At 39.2% G+C, this 12,573-nt stretch overlaps 1 protein-coding gene across 1 annotated transcript in view; it reads left to right on the forward strand.

Moving 5' to 3' along the window:
- LOC120425504 (dihydrolipoyllysine-residue succinyltransferase component of 2-oxoglutarate dehydrogenase complex, mitochondrial) overlaps positions 1 to 9,500 on the forward strand; it is a 10,462-nt gene extending 962 nt beyond the window's left edge. The window contains exons 2-6 of the mRNA XM_052706020.1: positions 104 to 198; positions 466 to 1,143; positions 8,125 to 8,269; positions 8,330 to 8,635; positions 8,703 to 9,500. Coding sequence (XP_052561980.1) covers positions 104 to 198; positions 466 to 1,143; positions 8,125 to 8,269; positions 8,330 to 8,635; positions 8,703 to 8,837 — 1,359 coding nt within the window. The 3' untranslated portion in view covers positions 8,838 to 9,500. The remainder of the gene's footprint in view (positions 1 to 103; positions 199 to 465; positions 1,144 to 8,124; positions 8,270 to 8,329; positions 8,636 to 8,702) is intronic.
- Positions 9,501 to 12,573: the final 3,073 nt, after the last annotated feature.

The following is a 12,573-nucleotide window of genomic DNA, read 5'->3' on the forward strand; positions in this document are numbered from 1 at the left end:
AATTAGATGAGATGTCAAGAACTGCTCTACTTACCCTACTCCCCCCAAAATCAACGATAAACGTCAAATTTCAAGCAGGTTTTTGTTGTTCTTATTTTTCTAGGTCAGCCAAGCTTCCCGTTCCTACCACCAGGGGCGTGCCGTTCTGCAGAGACTGGTTCGATCGGCCGCCACCGAGGCAGCACCATCGTCCCAACAGTGAGTATTTTTGTCTGTTTACTTGTCCTGGTGTTTTCGTTTTCCATTTCACTTGTTCACTTTGATTTGAAACTATTTTTAGTGTTTGGTATTTGTTGTTTATTGAACGCGCTTTTGATGCGCCGGTTCCGTTACTAACTTTTTATTTGTGTTATTTTGAGACGCTAGTTTAGCGTGTGCGTAAATTACTTTCAGTTTTGTTTAATTTGAAACAGTGCCAAATTTGTTTCATTCACAAAACTGAACTGTTTTTTTGTTCAATTCTAGATCTACCGTCGCCGCCTCGAGATGGATGATCTCGGAGCGAAACATCTTCACCTCGGCCAGGCTGCTGAGTTCCGAGATTGTGAAGGTGCCACCGTTTGCCGACTCTGTGTCGGAGGGTGACGTCAAGTTCGAGAAGAAGGTGGGCGATGCCGTGGCCGCCGACGAGGTCGTGATGGAGATCGAGACGGACAAGACCACGGTGGGCGTTCCGTCGCCCGCGCACGGTATCATCGAGGAGATTTTCGTCGCGGACGGTGACACCGTAAAGTCCGGCCAGCAGCTGTTTAAGCTGAAGGTCACTGGCGAAGCCCCCAAGGCTGCTGCCAAACCCGCTGAGGCGGCGGCACCAGCTGCGGCTGCTCCTCCACCGCCACCACCCCCGCCAGTGGCCGCCGCTAGGCCACCTCCACCGGCGGCCGCAGCTGCTGCCCCTCCGCCACCACCACCGCGGCCAGCGGCTCCTATTAGCAAAATGCCCGTCGCGGCCATCCGTCACGCACAGGCCATCGAAGCGGCCACGGTGAAGGTGCCCCCAGCGGACTACAGCAAGGAAATCACCGGAACGCGCTCCGAGCAGCACGTCAAGATGACCCGCATGCGGTTGAAGATTGCGTCGCGCCTGAAGGAAGCCCAGAACACGAACGCCATGCTGACGACGTTCAACGAGATCGATATGAGGTAAGCGAACGACTCATCGCTTGGCGATGCCGCGCTAGAAGTTGTCGTCATTCTGCGCCAGTTGACTCAGCGTCTAACGGGGCGTGCGCGCACGCCAAATATTTCAAGTTACGCAACGCAAACGACCCGAAAATACCATTCATCATTCATAGGAAACCTTGAACCGTGCGAGTTTCGTATCGCCAGATGGAAAGATTAAATCGCTTAACTTAAAAGTTTCCTCCTCCGGCCACGGTGCGTCGCCACCAACTGGCCCGGCACGACGTCAGACGCGCTTCGTGGTGATCTCACGTGATGGCCATAAACAACGATTATCACATGGGCGCAACGTACTAGCCAATTATCAGCCGCAGACAACAGTCGAGCCATAGTGGTGTTCGAGTGATTGCGAGATTGGCCGTGAACTTGCATGCTCAGGCGGCGTAAATAGATTGATACAATTTGATTACAAACATATCGGAGCGATTACCCTTCGAGTTTGGTCTCGTGTGGCGTCACGTGCTCCCTCAACTTTGTTTGGTTTGTTCGGGGGGCTTGGCTACTGGCCAGCGAATGAAGGCGATGGCTCTGTATTGCGGAGTAAACAAAGCTTTCAATTCTGATTAGCTGTTGAGTTGTCGCTTAGTTCATGCGAGCGTACAGAGTTCTGTTTTGACTTCCAACCATTCCTTAAAAAAATAAAAATAAAAAAGGTCTAATATTTCCTACTCCAAGAGTTTCCCCTAGAATTTAGAATATGCATACACTTTTTCCAGTTTGGTTTGCGATATTCAATAACTAACAGTGGAGAATAATGTAAATTTTCTTAAAATCGCTTTACATTACTAAAACAGACTTCAAATAAGCAGTTACGAATGCAATCAAATCTAGCAATGCAAAAAATCCCACTAAGAAGAATGAGAGTCTAATCGAAACGACATTGTTTACACTTTATCTCTTGAAAGTGTATAACTGCCTGGCTTAAAAGCTGTAGAATTGCCGTGGTGTTCGGTGGTATAAGCCATTATATAATTCCTACTGTTAAACCACGTTTTTATCCGGATGGATCGTCTGTTCCATTTATGGCAAAATGTTCATTGCGTCCTCATTCCAAGCTGTTGTATCTGTTGGTCTAGGTATTGCACAATGCAACATAACAGATCTTCCGGCTACTCACCGGTGATTTACGGGTCTTGTTTACTTCCTTTTCTCATTCCCCCGCACCGCACACTCGCGCACTCCCTTCTCACACTTCTCCTCGGCATGTTCACGCCTGTGCTCGACGCGTGGACGCCTTCAGGGCAAACTGTTCACTCACCGATTGTCCACCCGCCAGCAGCCGCTCCGTCCCCGTGCGAAACTGTCCCGCACGTCCGGACTTCATTTTCGGTGGCAAGCGTCGCATCCCACTCTCCAGATATTAGGTCTATTCCCGTACTTGCAGAATTGCAGAATTTCTGCAGCTTCTGCAGAATTCTGCAGCCAGCATAAGTCACTTTTTTGCAGCACGTTCCCGTACTTTTCTGCTCGCTCTCTTCATCTCTCTCTTTTGCAGAAATCCTGCAAGGCGAGAAGCCGCAAATTTTTTGCCTGGGTAGCGCGTTCCAATACTTTTTCTGCAATATTGTACACAGTTGAGTGGATTTACACAAATTGGATATAAATGTTATTTAAATTATTTCAAAACATTTAAAAATTATTTTATTTTATATTAATTATGAATAGGTAAAAAGTATACATTAGAAACAGTTCAAAACTTTTACATTAGGTAAACAATTTTAGAAATGAGAGTTGCAGGTACGTTTAACACATATAATTTAAAAAAAAAATACGAAAAAAGGTTAAATATAGAAAGGATCATAAATACTTTTTTGAATAGCAGAAAAAAGTATAGCTAGAGGGCACATGGAAGGACAAGGATGACGCATCAAAATAAAAAAAAAAACAATCAAAACCTTTAAAAGATGGAAAAACAAAAATTTAGAAATTCGAAAATTAATAAATTCACAAATACAAATAATAAGAAAAATAATATTTTCACATAGAGAAACTTAAAAAATAAATCAGATAGGTATCTTGGAAATTTAAAAAGCAAATATTTATATCAGAAAAACATAAATAACAAATTCAAAGCTAAAAAATTTGAAAAAATCAAAAATATTAATCAAATCAAATGTTTAAAAATTCAAAATAAAAAAATTAAGAGTTCAAAACATCAAAAAATTCAAAAGCAACAGTTAAAAAATCAAAGAAATTACAATTTCAAAATTAAGGCCGTTGCAAACATTTTTCAAAGTTTATTTTGAAGTTTATTGGAAACTTATGATTGCTAAACAACTGGATATATCTCGATTAAATTTTCAAAAGGCCCTATCTGAATAGGAAACCCATGAGGGATAGGTTGTTTTGAAAATTTAATCTAGATATAATGCATTTTTTAAACTTTTTTCATTCAAATGTTGAAACCGTGGCCTGTAATTCATTTTTATTTTTTGAGAATTTAAGAATTTTAGAATTTGAGTGTACCGAAAGTCTAGATTTTCAATAAAATATATTTCAATTTTAAAGAATATAAAATATGATGTGTAAACAACGAAACTTTTGTTTAAGCAAAAATATTATGTTCGTCAATTATATAACCTAAGGAGGTATTATACTATTATTATACTATGACAACATACAAACTCGTCTGCCTGTGTGGATCAATCGGACCGCGCACTGGACTCACAATCCAGAGGTCGCCGGTTCGAATCCCGAGGCAGACGCAAAAATTCTAAGTGTTAATATAGGTATTCGGTGCCCTCGGGAGGCGGAGTCTTGTCGCAAAAAGAACGATACACGCCTGTGGATCCGTTGACGAAACCGCAAGGTTTAAGAGGGCCAAATTATAAGGTGTTACGTCGATTCCGTTACATACAAACTCGCACTATTTGACAGTTTGCCTGTTTGTTTTTTTTTGTATAGTCTAATATCTCCTTTATGATTTCTTCATTGAAAGTTCGACAAAATTACTTTTTTTTGTTCATATAAGAATACAAATTGGTAGCACCGTTGCAGGTACAATTAATTAATTTCCAATTAAATTTACCTATTATTTTAACACACATATTCAGTCTGTTCGAAAACAATTGAAGATTCAAAATTAATCCCTCAACTAATATTTATTTGAAATTTAATATAAAAAATATCGTTATTAATAAAACCAGAAATTAAAAAAAAACTACCCGAAACCCATTAATTTAAAATGTACAAACGTCCCTTCAATAAAACATCAAATTTATTACAACTAATAATAAAATGCTTGATTTCACCCAACTCGCAAATTTTATGTAAGCGTGTACTCAACATCCATCACACCAACGTGCAGTTACTTTTCAACACGAAAGAGAAGATAGAGCTTGCAGAGAAGTACGGGAACGGTTTTGCTGCAACTTCTGTCTCTCTCATTGCAGAAGTTCTGCCTGAGAGAAAAGTTACTTTTGTTGCAGAAAAGTACGGAAACGCTCTGCTGCCGATTTCGTGCAGAATTGCAGAATTCTGCAGTACGGGAATAGACCTATTGCCACAGCATCCATTGTTTGTTTTCAATGTTTACGTTACGAATCTGTTAAAATAAAACGCTGATCCAGTGCAAACAGCTTCTTGTCCAGGGAAAAAATCTCTTGAAACCAGCAAAACAATCTTCTGGTTTTTTTTAATACCGTCATCAGGGGTGACATTGGGTCTGGGGGGTGAAATTGGGTCATACAAAAATGCAGAAATTTGTATGACCCAATCTCACCCCCCAGACCCAATGTCACCCCAGATGACGGTACGTACCTAATAATTGAGTTCGAGCCGTATACTTAAGGGCAACGCTTGATTACCTTACCGACTTATGAGCAAAAGTAAACAATATTTTCATCATAGTGATGATTGTTATCATCACGTCAAATGTTCAAAATTGTTACTAGGTAATTGATTTTTTAGTTCGAGTCTGTTCGTGCTTCACAGCACAGGAATTCTCCCTCAAATGCTAACACAGTTTCAGGAGGTATTATACTATGACAAATAAACTCGCACTTTTGGCAGTTTGCCAGCTTTGTTTGTTTGCCTACATTTGAAGCAAAACATATAAGTTATGATAAGTTTTTATTGTTTTTATACGATATTTTGTGTACATGTACTTAGTTTTAAGCACACCGTTGGGGCATGTGGTACCTGTTGGTGTTAAACAAATAAACTAAACAATGAAAATGAGCCATAGCCGAAGTGTAAACAAACAGTCTGCCCTGCTTACGTCAATGGATGTTTGCGTTAGGAACGAGCAGGACAGACTTTTTGTTTACATTTCGGCTTCGGCTCATTTATATTGTTTAGCTTGACTTGTTTGCAGAAACGTCAGCCTGCATACATTTGCTTTGTTGGCGAGTTTGGCAAACTGTCAAAAACGACAAAGTGTGAGTTTGTTTGTTTGTTGTTCATAGTCTTATACCTGCTTTACTACTTGAAAACCAAACAAAACGCAAAAATACAACCCCGGACTGTAATTTGTAACCATTATAATAATATCGAATATCACTCTTACTAAATAAACATGCTTCCTCATTCAATTTTCTGATTTTTAAGTGGTACCAATTAAATTAAGAGTTTAATACGACTTAAACTGACCCTATTTGTCCCTCTTTACCCCAATAAACTTTATTCAAGTGTTAAATGATCTTCAAACTATGCTAAAGGCATAACAAAATGAATTGCATCGTAAAATTAAAGAGAAAAAAAAGTTATGTCAACGAAAAACCTGGTGGGACAATTATGCGTAGAAAAGTCACAATGGGACAAACAGACTTGGTGTTGATTTTGAAGAGTTTCCATACAAAGTATATCTTTTTATGTGTTTTTCTGAAAATATACATCAAAATAAACCCAAAAATGCATTAAAGTGAAAATCGTCAAAAAATGACATGGGACAATTATGCGTAGAACGGCAGTATTCCGCACTAAAATGCGTCGTCAACATTATGCTTATCAATCTTGCTAGTCAATTCCACTAAATTACACGTCATTAAAAAACACTTAATCTTCAGCTCAGCCAAAACCCATTGTATGCGCTGAATTATCACGATGACCTTTAGATGGAAAGCACTGTTGTTCTTTGTCATCGTCGCAGATTGTTCTGCTCGAAGACATCCGGTGTATTTGTACAGTGCTGTGCTCATCCAACACCTAGCGGATCAATCGACCGGAATATTCGACTGCTGGATTTTCCAACTGTCAAACCATCCGAATCAGGAAACTATGGACAAACTGCTTCAGTCCGACGAACTTGCGAGCATTTAAAAAAAAAATTACTTCTTTAGAGCATTCGTTTGAAGCTACTGAACGTCAACCGGAGCTGTTGATTTTTGGAGATTATCATCATGAAAGTTTGAAAAAGTTGTCTGCTGCATCAAGAGTTTGAAAATTCCGTAAAAATCATTGTGTTTCATCATAATTTTGCGCGAAATGAGCTCTTTCAAATCAACTGTATTTTTGTTGAAGCAATGTTGCTAGTCGTGATTTACATTCGAACGATCCTGAACGATCTCATCCTTTTGCCAGTTTGTGGGTTCGAGCGACAAACACTGAATCACGTGTCTCGATTGGAAAAGTTCGTAATTTTCCCCTTGATTGTAGTCACCTTCGTAATGTCCAGTGCGTACGAGTCCAAGATCATCGCGTAGATGACAAGCTTCCCTCACGTTCCAAACGCAAGATCGTTAAAAGATCTGCTCCAAGCCGGCATCACCGTGGAGACTGACCCGAGCGGTTCCACATGGGTCATGAATGATCCTCGATTAAGTCAAGTGTTGAAGCAGGATCCGTCCTCATCCAACATCATCGATCCCACCAATAATCTTCTGGGATATTGTGGAAGCTCCCGAGAGAGATCCAATTTCTCGTTTAACATCCCAGGAGCTACGATACCAACTTGAAGCTTAGTCGTTACGTGATTCTGGATTAACTCCCGAACGGTATCTTTGTTCCGTTTTATTTCACGGGACGTCGCAACCCGCTCAAGAACAGATTCCGTCGTACCGAGTTGTCGTTCTTCGAAGCCGGTTTGATGACCTTTTGGACGCGGAACTCGATGCGCAACATTTTTGGCGTAGATCATGCCAATCGGGTAACGGATTGGGACAGATCCAGTGGAAACGTTTTGAGAATCGATAATTTGGGACCGGTTTTCGTTGTGCTGACGGCGGGAGGCGGGTTGGCAAAGCTGGTCTTTGTTGCATCGGACTGTGCTGAAACTATATGAAGATCCCAAATAACTTATTGTAGAAACTTACTAATCAATAAACATTAGACTTGACAAAATTGTTAAATGCTCATACTTCATTTCATGTAAAAGATCTTACTGTAGCGCGTGGAATAAGGATTCAAACGCTCACACAATTTTAGGTGGGTTAATCAGCAAAAAAAAAAAAAAAAACGATTGGCAGAATTTAAAACGGCAGAAAATAAGACAGCAGAAATGCTTAAATGGCAGAAAAGGTTTTTTTTCCAGTTTTTTAAACGGCAGAAATGAACAGAACATTTAATTAAAGTTTACCGCAGAGATGATTCATTCAAGTGGGTTGAGTTTGAGCACGGAGTGTTCAAACAACAACACAACTCTTAATCTACAGCGCTGGGACACACCACCATACGCTCCGAGTTTTGGTTTTAGGCAATTATTCATTGGGAGAAGTAAATTGAACAGCAGAAACATAAAATGGCAGTAAGTCAAATGGCTGGAAATAGTTGACAGAACAGGAAAATTGTTTTAGTTTTCGAGAGCCTTTTCTTCAGATGACAGAACCATGTAGTTAGTGGGCGGTTCTGAAAGACGATTGAAAAGTTTCCTTAGATATAAAATGTTCTGGTCACAACAATTTGATGTTCGGACTAAGTGCCAAACGATTTTCTGTCGATTGACACCCTACCCGCAAATCCTATTAACCAAGCTATTAACCATATAACATTTCTCTACTATTTCAGCTTCATCATGGACTTCCGCAAGCAGCACCTGGACGCCTTCGTCAAGAAGTACGGTATCAAGTTTGGCTTCATGTCTGCCTTCTGCAAAGCGACCGCCTACGCCCTGCAGGACCAACCCGTTGTGAATGCCGTCATCGAGGAAAATGTGAGGTTTTTTCTAGTTTTGCTAAAGAATTTCGAATTTTGTATGTGATTTATTGAACAGGAAATCGTCTACCGCGACTACGTAGACATCTCGGTGGCCGTGGCGTCACCCAAGGGTCTGGTCGTGCCGGTGCTGCGAAACGTCGAGGCCATGAACTACGCCGACATTGAGCTGTCGATCGCCGCCCTCGCCGACAAGGCCAAGAAGGGTACGCTGGCGGTCGAGGACATGGACGGCGGTACCTTCACCATCTCGAACGGTGGAGTGTTTGGATCGCTGCTGGGAACGCCCATCATCAACCCGCCGCAGAGCGCCATCCTCGGCATGCACGGAATCTTTGAGCGTCCGATCGCGGTGAAAGGGCAGGTTGGTTGACATCACAGCTTCTCGATGTTGGGAAGGGTAACCTAACTTGTGATTTTTTCCTACTCAGGTCGTCGTCCGACCGATGATGTACGTCGCGCTGACCTACGATCACCGACTGATTGATGGTCGCGAGGCCGTCACCTTCCTGCGCAAGGTCAAGGCCGCCGTCGAGGATCCCCGCATCATCCTGGCTGGACTGTAAACAAAAAACAACTTGAAATGCCGCCGTTTGAAACTCTCACACTCACACAACTAGGAGTCGAAGTCAAAGAAGAAGTAACGATTAAAAGTAGCATCACGGCAGAAAACGACGACGACGACGATGACGACGAGGACAACGGTGATGACGAAATTAATACACCCACACAAACACACACACGCGCTATAGTAAACCAATTTTTCACCAACATAGTGATGTTTGGAAATGAATTTTTAGTGATTACAAGAATCTTACAGTAAAAAAAAAGAAAAAAACCAATGATAGAACAAAATCAAACCCCACTTGACCCTTTTGTTGTTGCTTTGCCAGAATATCGAGGCTTGTTATCGTACAACTCATGTACGAAAAAGAGAGAGAGAGAGAGAGAGAGAGAGAGAGATTTTTGTTACAGCCCAGGAAACTCACCCTTTCTTCGCCCCAATTCCGTCGTGCAAGTACTAAGTCAACGCTATCACTTACCTACCGTTAGCCGCCGCCAGCCGTTTGTGTAGATCCGTAACACCGAACCAGTTTTAGGGCTTTGTTTTCGACGACGCGATGATGAAAATCGTTTTGGCGCTACCGTGCAGAAATGAACGGCAAATTTAAGAGAAAAAAACACATCTTAAGAATAAAAGAAAACCGACATGGTTACTACCAATGGCAGTAGATAGATTATTTATTCGATCGAAATTCACATTGTATTTATTTTCATATCTAATAAATTTTTAAACCATTCAAACGTTACACTAAAATAACAAAGAAAAAAAAAACCAAACAAATATCAAGCATCTTCATTTGTCCCGTCTCGTTGCGCCCAGTTCATCTCAGCCGATGATGCATGGTTCCCGCACTTTATGCATCCGGTGGTTTTGGGAGGGGGTGGGAATTTCTTCTAGAGAGTCTCCATGGTGTCGTCTGATTGGAGTGAACTATTCCCATTAGTGTCACAAGTTGTACAATAAAGAATGAGATATGGTGGCTGCTGCTGCAGCTGCTTTATTGCTGTCGTATTGGGAGCGTTTTTGCTAATGTTTCAATTTGGTTTTGGTGAAGCTGGTTGAGAAGAGTGTAAACTGAAATAAAATAAGAGTTGAAGAATTCTTTACAGTCAAAAAGTAGCGGAGTGCCTTGTTCACCTGATGTTGATTTACATTGATTCTTGATCTTGATCAGATCTGTCATGTTTGAGACCCACTGTTTTTGTTTTGCTATGGAGGAGGAGAAAGCTGATCCGCAGGAACCATCAATCTACCAAAATAAAACGAGCTGTGATTCGCTGCTGAGAGTTCCGGTGACGGCGTGCACGTGCGAACTTTAAACACGGGAAGCCTGTGATAAACAAGGGGTTGGAAACTCTTAGAGCTGTAATTGTTATGTTAACCAGTATACCAAAATATATGTTAGTATACTTATTATTTCCTTTACATATCGCCAGTATACTTACCAATATACTGAGAATATCTTAATATACTAACAGTTTATTGATTTTCGGTTAGTATACTAACAAGTAAACTGGAATATCGTTAGTATACTCAGTATTATTAAGTAATATTAGAGTTTCCAGCCCTTTGGTGATAAACGGTATTACACGGTGCCATTTTTGGGATCCAGTGACTTTGACCATCATTCTTGAATTATTTGCTTTGTGATAAACTCACGGTTCTCTGCCCAAGATCGTAGGTAGAAGGTAACTTGTTTTAATTACTGTTGACATAAATCAAACGAAGCTTTAACATTAGGTACTACCAGAAGATCAAAATACTAAACTTTATTCACTGCTAATGCTTGATAATGCATCCCTACCACTTAACATGGAAATGACAATGAACATAAATGCGTTTCTGCAGCAATGACGAATAATGTTGTAGACCGAAAATGTGGATTAATAATTAACCCTGTTTTCGCATTTTGCCATTTTTGCCTTCCTCACATTACTGAGGAAAGGCTATAAAATCACTCGAAAAATGAACTTTTTAATAACACCTCCTAGACCTACCTTCATTTGTACATATCGACTCAATGTCTGTGTGTTTGACTATATGTAGACATGTGTACCAAATCAATGTCACTGGAATATCTCGTCACAGGCTCAACCGATTTTGGCCGGAATGGTTTTAATCGATCCGTCTTAACGTCCCCTAAGTTGCTATTTAAATTCATGCAGTTTTATCATGTATTTAAAAAGCTAGGTTAAAAATACTGTTTCATATTAAATTAAAATTTTGGTAAAAGGGTGTTTTTTTCATGAAACCCTCACTTGTTCTAATTTTTAGAAAGCATATGAGCAGTTCTCTCCGATTTCGGTCATTTGATTTTTTTTTGTATTTTTCAATCCGACTGAAATTTTTTTGGTGCCTTCGGTATGCCTAAAGAAGCCATTTTGCATCATTAGTTTGTCCATATAATTTTCCAAATTTGGCAGCTGGCCATACAAAAATGATACATAAAAATTCAAAAATCTGTTTTTTTTTGAAGGAATTTTTTGATCGATTTGGTGTCTTCGGCAAAGTTGTAGGTATGGATACGGACTACACTGGAAAAAAAATGATACACGGTAAAAAAAATTTTGGTGATTTTTTATTTTACTTTTTGTCACTAAAACTTGATTTGCAAATAACACTATTTTTAATTTTTTAATTTTTTTATATGTTTTAGAAGACATTAAATGCCAACTTTTCAGAAATTTCCAGGTTGTGCAAAAAATCTTTGACAGAGTTATGAATTTTTGAATCAATACTATTTTTTTTCAAAAAATCGAAAAATTGGTCGCAAAAATTTTTCAACTTCATTTTTCGTTAAAAATCAAATTTGCAACCAAAAAGTACTTTAGTGAAATTTGATAAAGTGCACCGTTTTCAAGTTAAATACATTTTTTAATGTTTGCCCACTTTTGAAAAAAAATATTTTCGAAAAGCTGAGAAAATTCTCTATATTTTGCTGTTTTGAACTTTGTTGATACGACCCTTAGTTGCTGAGATATTGCCATGCAAAGGTTTAAAAACAGGAAAATTGATGTTTTCTAAGTCTCACCCAAACAACTTACCATTTTCTAATGTCAATATCTCAGCAACGAATGGTCCGATTTTCAATGTTAAAATATGAAACATTCGTGAAAATTTCTAAACTTTTCGAAAAAAATACTTTCAAAATTTTTAAACCAAGACTAACATTTCAAGAGGGCCAAAAACTCAATATTACGCCCTTTTAAAATGTTAGTCTTGGTTTAAAAATTTTGAAAGTATTTTTTTCGAAAAGTTCAGAAAATTTCACGAATGTTTCATATTTTAACATTGAAAATCGGACCATTAGTTGCTGAGATATCGACATTAGAAAATGGTGTGTTGTTTGGGTGAGACATAGAAAACATCAATTTTACTGTTTTTAAACCTTTGCATGGCAATATCTTAGCAACTAAGGGTCGTATCAACAAAGTTCAAACAAGCAAAATATAGAGAATTTTCTCAGCTCTTCAAAAATATTTTTTTCAAAAGTTTGCCCATGTGCACTAATTTAAAAAAAAGAAAAACTGCGACTATTTTCGAAAAAGTCACCTAAAATTGGATTTAACTTGAAAGCGGTGCACTTTATCAAAATTTCACTAAAGTACTTTTTGATTAAAAATTTGATTTTACATCGAAAAATGAAGTTGAAAAATTTTTGCGACCAATTTTTCGATTTTTTGAAAAAAATTAGTATTGATTAAAAAATGCATAACTCTGTCAATGATTTTTTGCAC

Source organism: Culex pipiens, chromosome 1 (genome assembly GCF_016801865.2).
Source record: "Culex pipiens pallens isolate TS chromosome 1, TS_CPP_V2, whole genome shotgun sequence".
In the NCBI taxonomy this organism is placed as follows: Eukaryota; Metazoa; Arthropoda; class Insecta; order Diptera; family Culicidae; genus Culex; species Culex pipiens.